The sequence below is a fragment of the Salvia splendens genome, chromosome 17 (genome assembly GCF_004379255.2).
Source record: "Salvia splendens isolate huo1 chromosome 17, SspV2, whole genome shotgun sequence".
Classification (NCBI taxonomy): domain Eukaryota; kingdom Viridiplantae; phylum Streptophyta; class Magnoliopsida; order Lamiales; family Lamiaceae; genus Salvia; species Salvia splendens.
Window position 1 is genome coordinate 5162020 of NC_056048.1, and position 23350 is coordinate 5185369.

At 35.7% G+C, this 23350-nt stretch overlaps 3 protein-coding genes across 3 annotated transcripts; 2 read left to right on the forward strand and 1 right to left on the reverse strand.

Moving 5' to 3' along the window:
* Nucleotides 1-969: 969 nt before the first annotated feature.
* Nucleotides 970-6378, reverse strand: LOC121775168 (protein farnesyltransferase subunit beta-like). Its single transcript, XM_042172173.1, has 14 exons — nucleotides 6218-6378; nucleotides 5999-6085; nucleotides 5577-5682; nucleotides 4932-4967; nucleotides 4686-4768; nucleotides 4555-4608; nucleotides 4234-4285; nucleotides 3609-3673; nucleotides 2888-2944; nucleotides 2695-2767; nucleotides 2181-2267; nucleotides 1885-2065; nucleotides 1593-1717; nucleotides 970-1298 (listed from the first exon to the last, which is right to left on the reverse strand). Exons 1-14 carry the CDS (start codon nucleotides 6337-6339, stop codon nucleotides 1065-1067), a joined length of 1362 nt encoding a protein of 453 aa, XP_042028107.1. The 5' UTR covers nucleotides 6340-6378; the 3' UTR covers nucleotides 970-1064.
* A 4763-nt stretch (nucleotides 6379-11141) lies between these two features.
* On the forward strand, nucleotides 11142-14131 carry LOC121775038 (formate dehydrogenase, mitochondrial-like). Its single transcript, XM_042171993.1, has 6 exons — nucleotides 11142-11343; nucleotides 12481-12652; nucleotides 12796-13336; nucleotides 13413-13537; nucleotides 13626-13738; nucleotides 13816-14131. The coding sequence occupies exons 1-6, from the start codon at nucleotides 11260-11262 to the stop codon at nucleotides 13927-13929; spliced, it is 1149 nt and encodes a 382-aa protein (XP_042027927.1). The 5' UTR covers nucleotides 11142-11259; the 3' UTR covers nucleotides 13930-14131.
* A 2095-nt stretch (nucleotides 14132-16226) lies between these two features.
* On the forward strand, nucleotides 16227-17956 carry LOC121773760 (protein NUCLEAR FUSION DEFECTIVE 6, mitochondrial-like). The gene is made up of 3 exons (XM_042170680.1): nucleotides 16227-16490; nucleotides 16571-16689; nucleotides 17605-17956. The coding sequence occupies exons 1-3, from the start codon at nucleotides 16327-16329 to the stop codon at nucleotides 17622-17624; spliced, it is 303 nt and encodes a 100-aa protein (XP_042026614.1). The 5' UTR covers nucleotides 16227-16326; the 3' UTR covers nucleotides 17625-17956.
* The last annotated feature ends 5394 nt before the right edge of the window (nucleotides 17957-23350 follow it).

Consider the following 23350-nt stretch of genomic DNA (forward strand, 5'->3'; position numbering starts at 1 on the left):
AAAAAAATTTGGGGACAGTGAAAAAGAATCGGGTAACTATGCAGACCGATCCAACCGACCAACATTTTCTGGCCCAACCGGCCGGTTTCTCCAGTCTAAAACAGCTCAATCTGTCGAATGTTTTAATGCCCAAAGTATTTTTTGACGGTTTTAACAGCTCAACCTCCATTACACGCTTCTCTGCATCCTGCGTTTACGATCTCATTGTAATCTAATAGATGCTACACAGAGACAACGTAAGTGATGCAATGAGATGCTAATATAATTAAGGGAATGAGGGATGAAAGGACTACTGATACTAGTGAGTGATGAAATAATATTTGTAGATGCTGATTTTTCATTTTAAGTGGTGGGTCATATGTGATAGAATGTGTAAATAAGAACCAAGTATTTTGCAGGTGATATGTAGTGGGTCATATGTGAAACATTGTTTATTTTAGAAGATATTATTCCTTTTTTAAAAAATGAACTTTGAAAATAGCTTGAGTTTTATTATAAAATTAATAAAGTAAGAAAGAGTTTAATGTAAAATTGATAAAGCAAGAAAGAGGTTAAGATAAAATGGATAAAGTAAGAGAAGACTAGAAAAAATAGTAAATTTTGTATTATTGGATTATATGGTGCATTTTCTAAAATGGAAAGTTCCTACTTGTAGAAAACATACCGAAAAGGAAAGAATTTTTATTTTTAAGAAACGAATAGAGTATAATATAATGATCTCTAACAAACACATGCATTAATCGATTAGATGTGATAATTCCTTTTAATTACAAATTAATTGCTTTATAAGTACTTAAAACTTACAAACTGTGTTTATACACGAGTCCTGATATTATTTGTGAAAAACAAATTTAAACACAAACAATTAAAATTGAACAAAACATAAAATCAACTTAAGGAATTGATTTGGGCGTGATGGTGATAATGATGACAATGAATCACGTCAAATTGAACTCAAAAACCGTAGCCAACCATAAAACATTCAGATCCATTATAATTTAATTATTTGAAAAGAAATTGATACATAAAACTTTTCATGATACAACTAAAATAAACAGAAATTCCTAGGCTCTAGCGAAGAACATTTGCGCTTCATAATATTTATCTAAAACTATGTTATGCAGAGGATGAACAGGTTCTACCATATTGGAATAAGGCCCCATTACATCTCTAGACAGAGGTGGAGAATCGGCATCTCTTTCGTTGCAGTGTTGGCAGACGGAGAGTCCGCTGAGAACGTAGCACGTATGGTAGTGATCTCTCCGCTTCCCCGGCTTGTCTCTGAAACCTGCTTCCTCCTGCACAACACATACTCATCATATAAAAAGACCCATTTCAGAGTAGTTTGTTTCTTGTTTCTTCTATCGGGTGCCATACAAGAGGTCGTAAATATGATCAGAAATGGAGCCTCTCGTTGAAGTGTAGGGACATGAAAATTAATACTGGTATAGGTTAAACATGAGGCCTTGAACTGGGAGTGTGTTGTTTTCCCATATGATGGTTGGTATTCAGCTAGACGTATTTTATTAACAGATTGTTTTCGTGTTGCAAACAAGGCAACTATCTCTACATAGTAGAGGATCGAAGAATACCTGCGTGCAGAGAAGAATGTATTGCTGCAACGCCATGCTATTGAAAAGAGGTTTCATGCCTGTGGGCCTTTTGATAAAATCATAACCATTATTCAACCCCATTGCAGCAGAAGTACTGACGCTTTCTGTATCAATAGGAATGAAGAGTGTCACAGATGGAAAGAGTAGGGGTTTAGCCAGTTAAAATCTTGATTTAAATATATACAGCGAAAGAAAGCCCTGCTGGACTACAAAACAAGTCATTTATGGAAATGAAAACACAGAATTAGCCAGCATCCAAGCTTCTGAGTACCTCCTTTTGTGGGTTCAGAGATGTCTGCTGGCGAAGAAGACCCCTCGGATACTTCTTCTCCATCATTGTCCGAAGACTCATTGCCACTTTCTGTACTGCAGCCGAGCTCAAAGGTATCTGGAAGGCCCAGTTGTTTATTTACCGTTACATGTAGTCTTTGAATTATTGCAGCCACAGCTCCCTGTTTAGATTACAATCATTTACTGTATAATGTATACACCATTGCTTGTATATAGTTTATAATGTAATGTTTAAATTTATCGGCATGGTTTAATTACTCTGAATCTTTAGCTTACCTGCCAAAAAGAGTAGCATCCATCAACCAACTTGTTTGTTCTGCCTTGAAACCCACCTTCTATTCCTTGCCTGAACACCACCCAGTTCTGAAATATGATTGGTAAAAAATCTCTTACTTGCACGTATAGCTAATAATTAACCAAAGATAGTAAAGAAAACTCCAACGAGTCCTCAGGTCACTGTGATGCATAATCCAAGTCAAAGCTTTCCTGTTCAGTTTTTTTTCTGTGTCTATGCTGAGATTTCCTTTCTCTTTCAAGGCTAATTTACTTAGTTATTTGTTCATTCCCTGTAATGTCTAGCTTAAAATTCTTTACAAAATGTTTTCTATTTTCAAATATTTACATTTTATTTTTATAGCTTGGGAAGGGGAAGGGGAGGGGGAGAAAACAAGAATATGGTGTAGATCAGACTTTCATGCTGAAGATGATGCATTTAGATAATTTTACAAGTGTACAAATTCAGGAAAAACAGGGTTTCTATGTCCATCCTAAATGAGATAAAGAAACTCACAAGCAATCCAGGCAAGTTCAAACGATCAGCCTCGTTGATCAATACCATTGCAGCCAAACCACAAAATGTATGCCTGAAGGAGCATGATCAGAGTGAGAGAGCTTCCTTTATTAACAAGCATCCAAAAACAGAGCTTGCATATATAAACCTAGAATCGGATGAGTATGAATCATTTGTTGAGAAAGGTACTTACCCACCATGAGCTTCTGAGAAAGGCTCACCAGCTATACCACCTTCATAAGTCTGGCAACTATAAAAGGTGGCAACGTGTATATCTTCAGTAAATCTTCACATAAACAAATCTTTGGTGCAGTGTGTATTGTGTATGTGTGCGTGTGCGTTTGCGTTTGCGTTTGTGTTTGTGTTTGCTGTGCTTGTGTGTGATATGATATCAATGGAAAGATCCATCATGATATATTACAGATCTTGTCTCCATCATTATCTTTTATTTAATCATCTGGATTTCCTTTGATTTTTGTTTTCAATTTGCTTTCCGAGATTAGTTTGAGTAGTTAGTATTTGATATGATTTTGATTTGTTTACTTGCTTATCTTTAAGTTGATTTTTTTCCTAGTTGAGAGGTTTGTAGGAGTCCTATAAATAGCTTATCTTTGAAAGAGCTAGATACCTCATAAAATGAAGTGTTTAGGACGGTATCAACTGTAGGCCTCTTTTGAGGATTATTAGGTCTCTTCGGGGGATTGTTCTTTGAGTTTTAATTCAACTTTTCGTATTTTGCTTTCCTATGTTCTCATTATTTTTGTGTTGAACTGCCTTTACTCCATAACTGTGTATGTTGTGAGTGTGCAATCTTACATTCTAGAAAATATATAAACCAATGTACACACAACAACACTGCATGATGCATAAGGTGGCGGGAACATATATTAAGCATACAAACAAGTAAAACGAACCTTACGATGTAGTCTCCTACATTTTGTATTAGCCTATCATCCAAAATGTTAAGAACACTGGCCACCTAAATAAAACAAGAAACAGAATATGAGAAAATAACTAAAACGGGTCAGAATTAAGCAATCAAGCCTTGGTGAAAAATGCTTAATGATATTCAACAATGTTATGCAAATGCAACAGCAACAACAAATGGAATCCCAACTAGCCAATCAGCTAGGCATAGTTTGATTAGGATTTAAACCCCACAAGGTCAGAATAAATTAAGTAAAGGACCCAATAAATATGCTAACCAGCTAAGCACCAAAGACAGAGATGCTGTCAAAACTATGCTGGAAATGTTTTCTATTGAACTGTAAAGTAAAGACTTATTATATTACTACAAGATTATTAGTTCCTATCTCTGCTATATTGGTTACTTATACAGAACAAAATGTAAAATGCAAAGTTAAATTTGCATCTCAGTCCAAGGAAAAGTGAAAGGGTCACCACTAGTGAGGCCATCTAACAGCAAGAGTCAAATCACTAAGGAAATAAAGGGCATCTCATAGCATTCTTGAAAGATTGTTCGAGTGATTGAGCATTTCAACGGTAATTATCAAGATTATTTTCAAGTTTTTAACTTACAGATATTGCAGTGTAGCAAGCCCGGACATCAACTTCTCCACCATCATGCATTCTGAGAGGAATTACTTTTAGACATACACAGAGACATAACACATAATGCAACGAAACGAATGAACTTTTGTACTCATAAACAGAGACATGACACATGATGTAGTGGCCAAGCAGGATACCCATGCATCTGACACTGGTCAGCAAATGTAACATACTGAAGCTCTATTGTAATGTTTGGATACGGAACAACAGTACTTAATATATAAATACACTCCTCTCCATTCAAAGAAACTACTATCAAAAAGCACTCAGGGGAACACTGTGCAGTACCTGAAGCCACCACTTGCAACTTTCATTCGCAACAGAAAATCATACAGCTTTTCTCTGCAAATATAAAATGATTGTAATGTAAAAACAATAGACATGGTATGCAATAAAGAGTCCAAAAAAAAGGTTGGCACCTATTTATTGATGATAGAGAATTCTGACCCCCCACGGTAATAAGTGCATTAACTGCAGCATAAGTTGTTGCAAGATGAGGCATCTGACAGTAGTAGGAAACAATCAATTAGTAACATGACAAGAATGGCAATAAGTTTCATTATAATCCTATCCTTAACCTGAGCTGCAAGTCTACCTGATTTTGGAAGATACTAGCCTATATTAATTCTTAAAATGGAAAAAACTCAAAACATAAGATATCCTACCTGACCTGGTCCACCACCATATCCACCATCTTGGTCCTGTATAAGACGTTAGCCAAATCTGAATCAGAAAAGTTGGACTGGAGATCTAGAAAAATAATAATGGTACTAAACAAAATTGATCACAGAAGTTAAAGTTTACAACATTGAACAACCAGCTCCTGTCTAAACACACAATTGAATACCTAGAGTAAAAAAATCAGAAGATTTTAAACATGCAGTGAAAGAAATGAGGAAATTCTGAGCTACTAGAATAGACTGGGGGAAGCATGACAGGGTCAAGAATAAAGCCTACATCCTTAAGGCAATTATACTAAAAGCCCAAGCCACATATGGCATGCAAATTGTGATTCTTTTTTCTGTCTGCGGTTCACATTTTAATTGATAAGGAGCTTTTAGATTCCGCCAAGAGAAAAATCATAATTTTATCTTCAAAATCTTTCAAATATAATCAAAATGCCCAACTTTCTGTCTCATTAGTTCAATAGCATTATTCTATTACATATTATGTCCGAAATAAGAGGGTTTCCAGAACTAGAAAGTGAGAAGTCAGTCATTTACTAGCATTCCACAATAAAAGAAACAGTTGCTACTCTGAGCAATATCGCTATGATCCTGAAAACAGTACTGAATCAAATCAAATCTAACCTGGCATCTGCTAAGAAAATCAATAAAGCCATTTTCCAATTTGTCGTCGACACAATCCCCCAACAAAGCAATCGATTGTATGATCCAATAGCAGAGCCAGGGTCGGCTACATATCAAAAAAATCAAAACTTTAGCATACTATTCTTCAGAAAATAACAAATTTAGCAAAGCCCAAGGTCGACTACGTATCAGAAAATCATAACTTTAGCGCGATTAACTTCATAGCAAAACTGATCAAATAGCATAACTAACTGTACAATCTACAATAAAACAATCATAATCACAATTTGTTGCCACAAGACCTGCAGTTTTATATTTAAATCAAGTAATAACGAACACAAACGTAGCACTGAAAACAAATTAAAAAGGCAGGCATACAAAATTCGAAAATAACTGTACTGAAAGATGAAGAAAGAGCGTACTTAGCATCCAAAACACAGAAGTTACGGCCGAGCTGCTTCAGACTTTCAGTAAGATACTCAATGTGATTCTCGCGCAGAACCTCGAACCTACAAATCACGTGTCAACATACACACGAAATCAGATTGAATTCAAGTAAGGAACTTCAGGTATTGATTTCAATCAATAATTTGAATTTTCGATACAGAAACCCTAGCTGTAAGGAGTAGTGGGGAACTCACTTGATAGATTGAGCATGGGGAGGAAGGCGATAGACAATATCGTAAAGTCGGAAACATTGATTCTGTACCATCCATTGATCTTCCTGTGATGTAGTTCCCTTCATCAAATTCTCCCTCGCCATCAGTGGTGGCGGCGGTGCTCTGTTGCGGTGTTGATGCTGCAGTTTGAGTTTGGCCGTTTTAAATATACTCTCTTCACACTTTTCATTTTAGGCTATAAATTTGACATTGATTTTTTAGCGTAATTAAATTAAAATTTTAAGTGTAATGAAACATCACTTGAGCTCTTAACTTAATTTAACATATTAATTAAATGCATTAATTTTAACTTAAACTATAATAAGTGTAAAGAGTGTGTGACGAGCAGAAAAACAATACTGCAAGTAACATGGGACGGAGAGAGTATTATTTTTAATTAAAAATAAGTATGAATTGGAGAAAATTTTATGCAATTTAATCAATTTTTAGTAATTCCATAACTTTAAAAGGTAGTAAGTAATACTGTAAATTATATGGCTTGCTCAATTGTTTTAGATTAAAGTAGGCAAAACACATCCTTAAATCCTTGTACTTTGATCGTCTATTTCAATAGATCTTTATACAATTTTTTCGTTTTAATAAGTCCTTATATTTTTATATTCGATATATTTCAGTCCTTATTTAACGGAACCGTTACCTTTTCCGTTATAAAATAACACATCATATATTAATTATTTATTCCACCTAATATCCTAATTGAAAAATATCAACATAACATAAATATTATTAAAAAAAGACAAAAATAAAACCTAAAAAATTCCAAAACTTTAAAAGAATTTTATGGATTTATATCATTGGAACTAAATATTAAATTAATTAATATTCAAACTTGAATCAAATAACCTACGCATATATCACTCTTCTTTAAGGAGTTACAACTCTTATAATCAAACAACAAATTTCTTCGTCTTTGTGAACCATTTTAGGTTTTATTTTTAAATTATTTGTTTTTGTCTTTTTTTATATTTATGTTATGTTGATATTTTTCAACTAAGATATTAGGTGGAATATATTTAAATAATTAATACATAATGTGTTATTTTATAACGGAAAAATTAATGATTCCGTTAAATAAGAATTGAAATATATCGAATATAAAAGTAAAAGGACTTATTAAAACGGAAAAATTGTATAAGGATCTATTGAAATAAACAATCTAAGTACAAGGACTTAATGATGTGTTTTGCCATTAAAGTAAGATAAATTGAAGAAGGAAAATTATTCAATTTAGTTAATTTTTAGTAAATTCACAATTTTAATTAATACTTTCCATATACTGTACATGTTTCTGGTATATTTATAATCATTTAAAATTTGAAATTAAAGTATTCAAAAATTTTAAGATTATTTAAAACTTGCTATAATTATAGCTTACATGATACTCTTATGACTAATTTGATACATTCGCAATATACAATAAATTCAATATGAAATAGTTGGATGGCAATCTGAGTAGAAATTAAGACGATTGTGATTGGTGTCTTAAAGCAAAACATTGCATTCAAATTGCAAGTTGTCAATTTTGCCACGACTTAGTTTTTAGCGCTTTGGCATCAATAAGATTATCCTTTAATTTACATAATAAACAGACAAACACATAAATGATGATAAGTTTGTAATGTCTTTTAGTTGGTTTTTATATAGCACGTGAAATAGCCTTAAAGTGATGCAATAAATCATTTTAAATTATTCTAGATAAGTGTAGATTAAAACACACACATTTGAATCATTAATATACTAGTAGATTGAAAAAATGTACAGATAATTATGAGTAGATAATTTTTTTATTTTTTTATATATAGACATAATAATGTGCAGATTATCGCTCTTGTCGCTTGGCCCATTGCTCATCGTGAATTCATCAGTGGCGGCCATACATAGCCTTGTTGCAGGCCCGGCCCTGGGGGGTCGAGCAGTGCCCCCGCCCCGGGCCCCCAAAACGCTGGGACCTCCAAAATCCAAATACATACATGAGTATATACATGCTATTGGGCCAGGTCCAAACTTTTAAGGTAATAATATAAATTGTATGCTATAAATATTGTCTTGGATGTATTGAAGTGTTTTATTACTACTGTTGTTATTGTTACTATTAGTTTATAGTATTATTATGGGGCCCCTCTTTTAGTTCTGCACCGGGCCAATAAAAACTCAGGACCGGGCCTGCCTTGTTGGATAAATTCTTAAATTTTTATTTAAATTTTTTATGATTTACATCTAAGAACGCTTTTGACTGAACAAAGAGGTTGTGCGATTCAATTTGATTTCTAAAACAGAAACCCCCTAGTTAACCCAAGTAATTTTATGCTCCAACCACATAATATGATCGATTATATTTTGAATTGATTTAAAATTATATTCGTATTCATCCGTTGTAGTATTTCTTTTTTGGTCATCATATTATAGTTGAACATTTTATCCTTTTAACAAAATTCAACACACACAATGTCGCTTACTTTATTGTATTTTACTTTCTCAAACTTTAATCTATTATTCATTATCTATTTTATTCTTTTCAATTTAATTAATTAATTATTTTTTAAAATTTTTATATCCAAAAGAAACTACGGATAATAACTACTTTTCCATTCAATTAAAAATGATTAGTATTCGCTTTTGGAGTTTCCACCTAAACTGATTTGTTTCATTTTAAGTAAAAATAACAACAATTTTATCCTTATCCTATCTTTATCTATCAACTTTAATTTATCTAAATTAAACTTACAAATGGAGGAGTATTATTTTCTTAAATCTTGTGGCTAAAAGAAATGGTATTTTATTAGGACTTATCAATACCAATAAGATCTAAATATTTCAAAAAGACAATTCCTTTATTTTATTAGTGCTGAGTTGTACTCTTTTATTTTTTAACAAAATTCAACATATTTAATATTTTTATTTTATTCATTTTAGTAATTTAATTTCGCATAATTTATTCATCATTCTCAAAGAAATATTATGAGATTAGGCCATTCGCAATGGCGCCTAGCGCCGGCGCTAGACGGTCCATTGCAACCGCCCAGCGGATTTCGGAAATAAAAACCGCCGAGCGCTGCAATAGCGCACCGCCGAGCGCCCGGATCGCCTAGCGCACCGCCGAGCGGAATTTTTAATTTTTTTTGTATTTTCAAAACACTATATATACGCGGTTTGCACGTCATTTTCATTCGCACCACTTGTTTTAATGAGTATTCGCTCTATCTTAATTTCTGTATAAGATCAACACCGAGAAATGAGTAATGCCGGTGGTAGTAGTGGTGGTAGTGGTGGGGATGCTGAGGAGTACGATCGTATAATGAACGAAAGGCTAGAGGCCTATACGAACCGTGAGATTGATCAATGGATGCAGAGGGCCTTGCAGCCGGCGGTACCTCGACCTCGCCCAATGGTCCACCGCCGACAAGTGATTGATCGTGATCACGTAGCTGCACATCAGCGCCTATACGAAGACTACTTCGCAGAGGAGCCGCGGTTCAACGCCAACCATTTCAGGCGCCGTTTTAGGATGAGCAGGGCCATGTTTATGCGTATTGTTAACGCTTTGGAGCATCGATATCTGTATTTCCGCTTCAGGCACGATGCGGCTGCCAGACCCGGCCACACACCTATTCAAAAGTGCAATATGGCAATCCGGCAGTTGGCCTACGGAGGCGCGGCAGACATGTGGGACGAGTACCTCCACATCGGTGAGACGACTGCCCTTGAATGTATGAAGTATTTTTGTCTAGGCGTGATTGAAATATTCAGTGATCAATACCTTCGAAGCCCTACCCCCGAAGACTGCTAGGATCTTTTGCGGATGCACGGGGAACAGCATGGGTTCCCGGGGATGTTAGGCAACATAGATTGTATGCATTGGGAGTGGAAGAACTGTCCCGCTGCCTGGAAGGGGTTCTACACGACCGGCTACAAGGGAAAGAATCCCACGATGATCCTCGAGGCCGTAGCTGATTACCTGCTGTGGATTTGGCATGCGTATTTTGGGATAGCCGGTTCGAACAACGACCTCAACGTCCTCAACTCGTCGTCCCTTTTCAACGAGCAGTGTCAGGGCGTCGGTCTATGGCTACTATTTGGCGGATGGGATATACCCTAGGTGGCCCGTCTTTGTGAAGACGATCCGATGCGCATCAGATGAGAGGAAGGCCTACTTTGCGGCACGGCAGGAGTCGGCGCGCAAGGACGTGGAGCGCGCATTTGGTGTGCTCCAGTCTCGATGGGCGGCAGTTAGGGGTCCAACCCGTTTGTGGCATATCGACTGCATTGCTGATATAATGTACGCATGTATTATCATGCACAACATGATTGTCGAAGATGAAGGTGTACAACTGACTAGTTGGACCAACGACGATAATGAAGCCGGTCCAAGCCACGGCGTGGCCGCCCCCAACGTACGGAGTGGGGTACCTCACGATGAAGACGGCCGCCTCCAAGCACATGCCGACATGCCCCAAACGAAGGCTCATATTCGACTCCAAAAGGATTTAATTGAAGAGTTATGGGCGCGGAGGACTGCACGACATTAGTTTTTTTGTTAATTATGTAATTTTTTTAAATAATGTACTTTTTTAAATTTTAATAATATTATTGAATTTTCTTGTATCTGTGTCGTAAATTTAATTCCATATTTTGTGTGATTACTAACTATTTGTTTTATATAATTTTGAGTGATGTGGTTAGGCTATGGCTGAGCTATTTGCTTGTTTTACTGATGTGGCAGAAGGATTTTTAATGCTGATAATGTGGTAGAAGAAATTTATAGCTAGACTATGGCTGTGCTATTCATTTTGTGGAGGGCCTTAATGGTACATTTGTAAGTTGTAACTGACATTTCAAGGCAAACGTCCATTATTGACTTATTGCCCACCTTTCCAACTCGCTATGTATAAAGTCAGCTACTCTCACTCACTCCTCGCTCATCTCTTCTCTCCCGTTCGCCACCATACGGTGCTCTCTGATCACTCTCTGTTTCTCTCCGATAGTTTCAGATCTGAACATCTGAGATGGCTTTGAAACGCGTCGGTTCCTCTGCAGTTCGCGCGCTTACCTCCTCAGCTGCCTCTTCAGCTTTCACCAGACACCTCCACGTAAGCTGATCTCTCCAAATTTAAGATCATTTTATGATATCGCTTTTCCCACTCTATTCAATAATTCCATGGAAAAATTGTGCTAGCTAATCTCGTGTTCGTGAACGATTTCTTTTGAATTTTAATTTTCCTCTTTTATGATTTTATCCTAATTAATCGTGGGAAAATTAAACATTTTCTTTTCGCTTGGAAGATAATTGTATAGAGTATAACGAAGACTCTTTGGAGTTTGGACATTGACACTTCACGCTATTTGTGTGTACCTTGACGACGACGTATTTTGTCATATTATGGCGTGGCAACTTCAGCCAATAACTATAAGTCTGCTCCTTAGTTTGGCGTGCCCATTCTATCTAATTTAACGTTTTTTGAGGTGATATGTTTATTTTTTTATGGAGTATTTATTTTAAATAAGAGAATATAATAGATTCAATATTTCAATTGTTCTTTTGTAAAAGAAAATTTAGGGGTTTGGTTTCATTGTGATTTCTTCGATTTCGATCCATTGGATTTTATTTTTGCGTGATTATAATTATTACTACTACTACTACTACTATTTCTATTTCAAATACTAGTATATGTTTAATCTCAATCGTTGTAAGCCTTTTAGTAGTAGTAAAAAATAACACGGCATTGAATGTTGGTGGGTCAGGTGCTTTACCTTTAATTAGGTGATGGCAATTACATTACAGAAAATAAATCAATTTAAGGGATTAAAATTTATTGGGATGCATCATCCCCCAATTAATTTGTGCCCCACTTAATTGCCACATCAAATTTCATTCCCAATTTTGTTTATTTATTACTCTTGAGTTTTATTTCACTTTGGTTAATTATGATTGATAACATCCAATATATTTTTTAGTTAAACTCTTACTAGCTTTTAATTTTCAAATGCTGGGGTTGATCTTATTATAATTTTTAATTATTAAAATAATTACTGTTATGTTGTACTCCTTCCGTATAGTAGTACAAACGAGGCACACAATCAATGTGGTGGTGGTGACAACATGGATAAATGTCCATTGATATCCTAGAATCCAACAAACTAACAAAGTCACTAACATTAATTTACTAGGTAATAATGTCTTGAGAAGTTTTCAGCTTGATCATGTCATGTGTGTTATGTCTGCACAGGCTTCTCCTGGCAGCAAGAAAATTGTGGGCGTCTTCTACAAGGCAAACGAGTATGCTTCGTTGAATCCGAATTTCCTAGGCTGTGCTGAGAATGCATTGGGCATACGCGAATGGCTCGAATCCCAGGGTCACCAGTACATAGTTACCCCGGACAAAGATGGCCCTAACTGCGGTAACCAACAACCTTAAACTCGTCGAAAACATTATGTCTTGGTTCCAACATTATGGTGAAATGTCTTTGTTTTAGAAGTGGATTCATGTGATAGAATATGACATGGCATTTTGTTTCTGGTGTCTGAATGTCTGAAAATGCAGAGCTCGACAAGCATATACCCGACCTGCACGTGCTGATTTCGACTCCCTTCCACCCTGCATATGTAACCGCGGAGAGAATCAAGAAGGCGAAGAACCTGCAGCTTCTGCTGACCGCTGGCATTGGCTCGGACCACATTGATCTCAAGGCTGCTGCTGAAGCTGGGCTGACAGTGGCTGAAGTCACCGGGAGCAACACTGTCTCTGTTGCTGAAGACGAACTCATGAGGATCCTCATCCTCGTCCGGAACTACCTGCCTGGATACCACCAGGTCATCAGTGGCGAATGGGACGTCGCTGCCATTGCTCATCGAGCCTATGACCTCGAAGGCAAGACTGTTGGAACGGTTGGAGCTGGGCGAATAGGCCGGCTTTTGCTCCAGAGGCTGATGCCTTTCAACTGCAATCTCCTCTACCATGATCGCCTCCAGATGGATCCGAAGCTCGAGAGTGAGATAGGAGCTACGTTCGAGGAGGATCTTGATGCAATGCTGCCCAAGTGTGACATCATTGTCATCAACACTCCTCTCACTGAGAAAACTAAGTGAGTTTGATTCATCTCATTTCTTGATTTTGCTTTGTAGAAAACTTCATGATGAATCTTCTCTTATCTTTTGTAGAGGAATGTTTGACAAAGAAAAGATAGCAAAGCTGAAGAAGGGTGTTCTGATTGTGAACAACGCTAGAGGTGCGATCATGGACACTCAAGCAGTTGTCGATGCTTGTTCGAGTGGCCACATTGGAGGTACAAGAAGTAGCCATTTACACTGGTTTCAATTCTCTCTTTACACTGATGTTGGATATATGTTAATTTACCGGTTAATTTATATCAGGTTATAGCGGGGATGTTTGGTACCCACAGCCAGCTCCGAAGGATCATCCGTGGAGGTACATGCCAAACCAGGCCATGACCCCTCATATATCCGGGACTACAATAGATGCACAGGTAAGATACTATTCGTGATCTCGTACATATATTTTATTCCAAAGCGTTGCTAAACTACAATGGTCGTGGGGATGCAGCTACGCTACGCTGCTGGAACGAAGGACATGTTGGATAGGTATTTCAAGGGTGAGGATTTTCCAGCACAGAATTACATCGTCAAGGACGGAGAACTGGCGAGCCAGTACCGGTAGACGAGGCTGCCTGCCTTCGTTTGTGCAACGTTGCTGTTCCTGTTAATGAATAAACTCTTTGTGCAGTAGAGATTCTTCATATGTAGAAGAACGCGTGTCTCTACCTTTGAACTTTTTTGAGTTTTTCCCTACAATGTTGTAACGCATCATAACTTATTATCAATATTATTAAAATATGAAGTCCTCAAAATTTACTTCTAAATCAAAATTTTCGTTTACGTTGTTTTGGATATGAGTTGAATTCAGTTATATGGCATACATCAATCACCTAACCTACTAGAGTGGAACAGAGGCTCCTTCTTGTCATTTCATTCCATTCCTCGTGTGAATAGTAATCTCCTGCTACACCTGACCACTTAGTTAATACTAATAATTAATTCACTTTTAATCTATTGATCGATCTGTATGCCATAGGCGGCTTTTCTTTTTAGGACAGACAAGACACCACAATCTAGTTTTACTTTATAAATACTACTTTTTATTTATTAAAAAAATATATTTTTCTCCACATTGATTAAATCCAGTTGTATCAGGCCATCCACAACGCTGTCTTTATACTGTCTCTTAAACCGTCTCTTAACTACTATTTGAGCACTATTTGAGGGCCCCACTGTCCTTTTTTCCTCCATCTCTTAACTAAGAGACGGAACCTGCAACGCTCCGTCTCTTAACCGTCTCTATACCGTCTCTTAATTACTATTCATTCAATTTAATTTATAATTTTTTTTAAAACCCAATTCAATTTAAACAAACACACTTTATTAAAATTAAAACAATATTACAACTTAACATTAAAAAAAACGAAGACATAATTAAAATTCTAAAAAAATAAAAATGACATAATTTAATCTTCTCCGCCAAAGTTTTCCCAAATGTGCTCAATTAGATCCTCTTGGAGTTGGGTGTGGGCGCTAGAGTCGCGTGTATTCGTCGAATGTGTCTCCGATGTGCAGGTATTCGTCGAATATGTCGGCCGTTTGTCCAGTCGCAAGCTGCCGGATGGCTGCAGTACATTTCTGCAGCGTCGTGTGGCTGGGACGACCGACCGCGTCGAACCCTTCTCGGAAGAACTCCTCCCTGGCCGCCAAAGTATTCGCTATGTGGAGAAATAGCGGTTTCCGCATGCGGAAACGGCGACGGAAATAGGTATCTCCCCAAATCGGGTTATCGCAGAAGTAGTCGCGTACTAACCGTGCGGCGGCTTCCTCCCGGTTCCGATTGATGTACTTCCGGGAGCGTCGTGGGGGTGGTGCGGCTTCCTCCGCCTCTCGTCGTCGATCTTCTTCGAGTGATTGTTCCATTAATTGGCGCATTTGCTCAAAAGGATCCATTTGTTTGAGTTGATTGAATATGGAAATTGGAGTGATAGAGAGGATTTGAGAGGAATAGATGTGTGTTTGTGTTTGAAATGAGTATGAAATAGAATTATTTATAGAGTAAAAAATTAAAAATTTAAAAAATGAAAATAAATATTTAACGGTAATATTACCGTTTGAAAAAAAAAATTTTTTTATTAAAAATCGATTTTTTTAAAAAAAATTAATTATTGCGTCATCAGTGACGACGCCCACTCGCTGGCCCGCGAGTGGGCGTCACGCACGCATGGGGACGTGCCACGTGTCCCTGGCGCGTGGCGAGACAGCTCGTCTCGTGTCTCTCCGAGACGAGCTACGCGACGAGACGGTCGCGAGCTGGAGACGAGATGGGCGCTGCAATGCGTCTCGCGGGGGTCTCGTCTCTCCGAGACGAGACGCGAGCCCGGCGCGAGACGCGTTGTGGATGGTCTCAATCTTCATCCATTAAAAACACATCTAACATTGACCACTATTTTCTTAAAATGTGTTCCATCAAATATTAATGATTGAATCAAGTGAAAACATAACGATCGTAAAAAGTAAAAACCATTCTTTCTTAAATCTCAATTGATTCTTAAAATTTCAAGGCATATTTGAAGACATTGAACTTTTCGCTCATAAAATTTTGTGAGTATTCTTTTACCAATTATAATCCTATCTTTGTCATACAATTCATTTGTTCTCTACTCATTTTGATTATGGTTCTTTTCGAATCATTCATAAATTTTTTATAAATCAATACTTCAGTGTGCACCTATAAAACATCTATTTTTACAAATATCAATTTAAAATGTTGTTACGAATATCTTAGAATAATTGTTGTAGAAGTGAATAGCAAATTAGTACTAGTATTTGTCATTTGCCAAGCCGTTCTCCCAAAAGTATCAAGCTAGTATAATTTCATTTTTAAAAAAACAAAATAATGATTAATGGAGTAAAAAATTAAGAATCTACACTTCAACCCGACCCGAATTTCCTCACTTTCGCGGTCGTATGGTTCTAGGGTTTAAGGTCCGAGGTTTTTGAAATCCACCTCGCAACCATGGCTTCCTGCGCTAGAAATCTGGTGCAACGATCTTCCAACACTGCAAAAACGCTTCTGTTCCGCAGCCAATCATCGCATTCCGTTCCTGCCGGAGCACCGAAACTCAGTGGATTCGCATCTACGTCACCTCGCCCCCGTCCCTTCTTCTCCTCCACCTCCAGGTTCGCTTGAAAATTTCTCATCGTATTTGATAGTTAAGCGATTATGTGTTGAATAGAGTTGGAATTTGGTGAATGCTTAGGCTGCCGGTGGAGCTAGGGTGTGGAGAGTCGTTGATGCCCCTCCATTCTGCGACGGCGTCGGCATTGCTGAAGTCGATGCTCTCTTCCAAAGTTGGGCGCTGGGGTTATCTCTCAGAAGGTACTGCATTGGAATCGTTGTTATTTTCGGTTTCGAATTGTTTGGGATTTCATTTCTATGCTTGATTTTTTTGGCTTCCTACTGATATGTTTGTACAAATATAATGTGTATGGATGTGGAATTATTCATTTAAGACTATACATGCACAGAAAGGTAGATTGTTTGGATTGAGCTTTGATGATTGTGTTGTAGAAGGTTTATTTTCTGCTCTTGAAGAGATTTTAGAATTTATTGCATCAACTAGCAATTGGCATCTGAACCAAAACTGCTAATCTTTGAGAACAGAGGCTTGCAACTTCTAATATACAACCTTCAAAGTTTTCTTGCTTGAAAGTGTGGGGTAACTGTTAGTTTATTTTGAGAATAAGCAACTTATGGTATAGGAATATGACCTTACGAACTGTCGAAATAGAAGTGACTGCCAATTGATTGAAAAAGCAATAGCAAATAGGAAGAGATTTTCTGATCCTTCATTTCCTTGTTTTGATTCATCATTCATTCTAAAGTATGAGTTTCAATCTAAGTAAGGCCTTTGTGACTGACTGATTAGTGGTTACCAGTATTAGCTTCTACCTTGAATGTTAGTTTTTGTTGGAAAGAGCTTTTAATGGTAAAAGCAGTCGAGAAATGTCTATTAAGATGCAATCAGATTAATACACTCATGATAAGTATATTCGTTTTGACGGATCATGGATATGGTATATGCTTTTGTTATCTCATTCAGCTATATTCAAGATTTGGATCATGACTCATTAGGATGTGATCTTTCTCTAGCAAAATGCAATCAGAATAGTGCACTCACGAAAAGTATATTCTTTTTGATGGATCAATATAGATGCTTTTGCTATCACAGTCAGCTTTATTCAAGAATTTGGATCACTAGCGTATGATTCTTTCTCTTTTACTTCCTATCAGGCTTCGCAACACCACTATAACAGGACCTGTAATGAAGAGTTTGGGAAGACCACTGCAGCTAATTCAATCATCTTTAAACTTTAAAATAAATGTATCACCAAAATGGTTGTGCTGTTGCTAGAATATACTTGCTCCTTAAATTTGTAAAATGTGGTTTTTTTATGTTACACCGTAGGAGGTGATTTTTGTTCGTCATTTTGATGCGCTCATTATCCTAGACATGCTTACTGGGTGGCCTGTCTTTTGAGATTCAAAGTGTATTGATACTTATGCGACCATTTTGGAAGGGGAAACTGGACATGTAAGCCACCATATATTCAGGAATAGTTTTTTCTTGTGTTTTCTTTCTTCATTTTACTGTCTCCTTTTGTTCAAGGATCATTGCGTATGGTTTGAAGGATGATTGTGGCAGTTCTACGTTTGCTTTTCTTGATCCAAGTCATATAGCTTCTCGTTTTGTGATGAGTTTGTGAGATCGACTAAGTAGAGTTGTTTTGTTTTTTGGCCATCGTTTGTTTCCTTGGGCTCGTTTCTTTGATAAATACATTAGGGAAAAGATACTAATGTAGCCCAATAAAAATATTTTCCTTCTAATTTAATCCATTATTTGACTATTTGCACACACATTGACACATACCTAATGATATGGGATGGTTAGGTATACATCTTTAAGTACTGATGCTTGTTACATTTGTTGATTATAAATCCATTCTATTTATATGATTGTGTTAGTTCTATTACTTTCTCCCCAACTTTTTCTTGCTTTGTTCTGGAATTTCATGTTTAGATGCCGTATATGAAGCACAATTATCACCACCATTTTGGTGCTTTAATAACTGATTTTTGTTTCTGGCTTATGAAAAAGAGCGTCGATTTTCCCTCTAGTGTTGAGGGAATTTACCCTACATAAGGTAATACATAAAGAGTGGACAACATCATTTGTTCACATATTCGTTCATTTTATACTACTCCTAACTTCTAAAAGCTGGCTAAAAATATTATTAGTAATTATTATGTTGTCTATTTGATGAACTCTTAACTATTGAAACATGAAATGATTGAAATTTTTTAATAATGTAGTAGCTTATTTTTTGGTGTATATTGCTTATTTTAGAATATCCGTAGCATCTTTTCTCAAAAAAGGTTAAAGATTAGTAGTTCTATAGGCTATGGTTAGATATTGAACAAAATAATGTGTGGTTCCGACCAATTTGCCTAATAAATTGATGACAATAGGTTTGATTTTTTCACTTTTTAAGTTCAAAAATCAAGTTCCTTCGACGACAAAAGGTACCATTGTTTTTGTTTCTTATTAGTATTATCTATACATATATAAATGGGGAATTTTGGAGATATTTACAAGAATGTCATTTTAGTAGAAAAATTATATTAATCTAATTAAAACTGTTTTTAATGAATTTGTAGAGTTTCAGTTATTCACGAATATTAGACAATGTCAAATAGATCGCCCATTTTTTTTTCTCATTGATAACACATTTTATACATGATTGCATGTTAATTACAACAAAAATAACTCCCATCATTAATGTGCATTTTAATGCACAATATTCACCCCGTACGTTTACAATCAAATCATAGGGAGTGAGAGAGGTGCCAATCAATTATAACAAATAATATTAGATTAAATTCAGTAAGAATACGAAAAGCTATCCGTTTTCTATAAATTTGACTTGTACAAGGATGATTTACTGAAATGGAAATACGAAATTTGATTCGACTTTGTTCTACAAAATAATTGAGTTCTACCAAGCAAAGAAGCTTGAAGAATTGATGGAAATTCATTCTTGCTAGGGGCAACTTCAACAATACTTCAATTCATTGTTGAGATTGAATTAGCTCCAAACATTCTGCAAAAGGTATCCTATTTCAATTTTTTTGCTATTTTTGTACAATATCTATGTTTATTATGTTGAACTATAGCACTAATCTCAAATATGTTTTTTTTTCTAATGTTGCAAATTTCATTTACACTATTGCTTCTTTGTTTGTTGAATAGAGAAAGGGAGAGAAGTACCTGATTGAGCTGGCGACGAGTAAAGCTTGGATAGGAAGATGTTTGTTGTCTAATAAAAAAAACACATAAATATTTGACGAAGAAGATGAGAATGGAAGCTTTTTTTGCTAGGTTATATCGGCTAATAAAGTTATCGAATATTCACATATGCACAGATGAGTTAGAATTATAAATGTGTATAATTGTATAATTAGTGGCTGATTATATGAATAGATTCCTTCTTGTAAATATAAGTAATGTTAGAGGCGTCTTTAAGCACTTTCTTGATATGAGCATATAAACAGATTTACAGCCAATATCCAGGTAAAAAAACCTATACTATCAGTAAGAATTATCAAGTCGGCCGACCCAATGTAAGATATCGAATACAGATCTAAAACCCCCAAAATAGAATAAGTGATCAACAAAGTAAAATTGAACTGGGGCGAAGGGAAAATTTTTATTGATATTTTGGCTCATTTGTTGGTCATGATGAGTATATTTTAAAGTTGAGGGTTTATGATTTAGGTTTCAAGGTTTGGGTTTTTAGTGTATAGGGTCACTATATTGCAATGAAATGAAGCTTGACTAGGAAGTGTCTCACTAGTGCAATCTTAAATTATAGCTTTTGATAAACGATATCTTAAATCTCATTAGGAGAAGTGGTAATTATACATTATTTAGGTTTTTTTTTGTTTTGTGTGATGTAAATTTGCTTTATTTTTTAGTTTGTTGTATATATTTATGATTTTAAATTTCGAATGATAATATTATTTATCATTGTATAAAATTATTTAATAATGTAAAATACATGTTATAAAAATAAAATGTATCGTGCATCACACTTATTTGTTTGGTTTAATATTATTATTAATAACAACTATACTAATGTTAAATTATGTATAATTCAAAAGTAAAAAATCTAATAATAAGTTAATTGAAGATATATCATGCAAAATACAGTAAAATGATTTAAGTATTTACATGAAAAATATTTGTGCCTCAAATAATAAATCAATTGATGATATACTTTGCATTATACAAAGTAATAAAACATCTAATAATAAGTTAATTGAAGATATATCATGCAAAATACAGTAAAATGATTTAAATATTTACATGAAAAATATTTGTGCATCAAATAATAAATCAATTGATGATATACATTTCAAAATTAATCTTATCACATTTAAAATATTAAGATCCTAAGAGAACTCACCTCACATCATCTCACCTCATCTCATCCTTTATATTTTGTACTAATAGTATTAGTAAATATGTATAAAATTAATAAAAATACATATTCAGAATGTGATCTAATAATATATATGCTACATAATTATTTGATATTATATAGATTTTGAATGAAAATATAATTGCATCAGCACTATTACAGGGAAATGACCTTCCTTAAATTACTTTCTTTTTTGACATGATTTTTATATCTATTTTCTATTCATATAACCTAATAATTATATCCTCCATGAGATTAAAATTGTGTTTTTAAACAAACTGAGTTAGGACATGTGCAACAGAGCAACAAACTCGTTCTGCAATTAATGACATCAAATATATACGTAGATCATTAGAATTATTTATAGTAACATATATTCTAAATAAAAACTTGTGTGCGCACATCCACACTAGCTAGGTTCTAGGTTGGTTCCAAACATGGAATTGACGAAATTGTGATCAGTCGACAGCATATAAGTTCCAGTTTGGGACTGGTAACCAATAGTTTTGTTTAGCCAATTTTTACTGGTTTGTTCTTGGATTTTCAACTATTTTCACCAACAACTAATTTTCTAACTCATTTCAATTAGGCTTGTCAAAGTCGGATCGGATGGTTTGTATTCAATTAGTTTTAAAATTAAAACTACAAAGCTAGTTTCGGCCTAAATTGATGATTTGTATTCAACGGCCAAAGCCCACCCCTATTCTAAGTGGACACATTAAAGATTTTATGATATATTAGTGAAGATGGTTTGTATTTAACAAGACATCCCTATTCTAGGTGGACACATTAAAGATTTTATGATATTAGTGAAGATGGTTTGTATTTAAAAAGGCATCCATATTCTTAAGTGGACAAGTTGAAGATTTTGAGATATCAATGAAGAATCTTGATTTGGGAAATAACTATGATAAATGATAATGCAATGAGATTGCATTGCCATCATGTATTACTCCACTTGATATTATTGTTTAAAATGTGATATTATAAAGAGTAAATGCCAAAATTGGTCCTGAACATAAGTTCATTTTATGATTTTGGTCATATACTTTATTTTTTTGAATTTTTGCATCCTGAACATTTCAACACGGATCACAATTGGTCATACACTAACAATTCAGTCAATTTTTAAACAGTTTTAACCCGAATGGGACTGTTAAAACCATCAAAATCGAGTTAAAACCGTTTTTTTTAAAACTAAATTGCATAGCTTTTAATTTTCAATCAGTAAAGTGAGATTAAAGAGTGGCTACAACAGAAGTTTGAATTATATCATGTCTTCACAACTTAAATTAAACGAAATAAAGTACTATCATAATATGCGTGTGTTGATTCAATGATAAAGTGATTAATATTTAGGCTAAAAATTTAGAGTTTAAGTTTACCTTTATATATTCTCTAAAATCTTTTCACGTTACAATGGACTATAAATTCAATAATTCGAAAAAATCAGCACAAATCACATCGCATATAACTAAACTAATCTTACTGTGATAGTATGTGAAATTAATATTTTCCCAAATCCCAACTGATAAAACTTCCACACAATCCTAAGAGCACCAGCAACGCGTCTCGCGGGTGTCTCTTATCTCATCCCTCCGAGACTAGACGGATGCAAGACGCGTTGCAGCGTCCCATCTCGTTACCATCCCGCCTAGACGCCCGTCCCACCGAGACGGATGGCGAGTCGTCTCGCTACGCGCCCGCGACACGTGGCGCGCGCTAGCGCTAAGCGTGACGCCCACTCGCCGGCCCGCGAGTGGGCTTCGTCACGCTGACGCAATAAATTATTTTTTTTAAAAAAAATTCAAATTTAATTAATTTTTTAAAAAAAAACGGTAATAATACCGTTCAACGGTCATTTTAAAAAAAAATTATTTTATTTTTCTTTTTTTATTCTATAAATGCTCCTCTTTCACACACACAAACACACATCTATTCTTCTAAAATCATCTCTCTTTCCTCTCCAATTTTCATCTCAAACCATCTCTTTTATTCTTCTCCCAAATTTAATCCATTCATGGATCCATTTGAGCAAATGCGTCGAATAATGGAAGAATCGCTTGAATAAGATCGACGTAGGGAGGCGGAGGAAGCCGCGCCGCCCCAACGACGATCCCGGATTTACATCCATCGTAACCGGGAGGAAGCCGCCGCAAGGTTAGTCCGCGACTACTTCTGTGAGAACCCGGTATGAGGAGATATCTACTTCCGTCGCCGTTTTCCCATGCGGAAACCGCTATTTTTGCACATCGCAAATACATTGACAGCCCGGGAAGAGTTCTTCCAAGAAGGCGATGTCGTTGGCCGTCCCAGTCACACGACGCTGCAGAAATGTACTACAGCAATCCGTCAGCTTGCTACTGGACAAACGACGGATTTGTTCGACGAATACCTCCACATTGGAGAAAACACTGGGAGAATGTGCTTGATGAACTTCTGCAAAGGCATCCGGGCAGCCTTCACTGACGAATTTCTCCGGAAGCCAAGCACGGCAG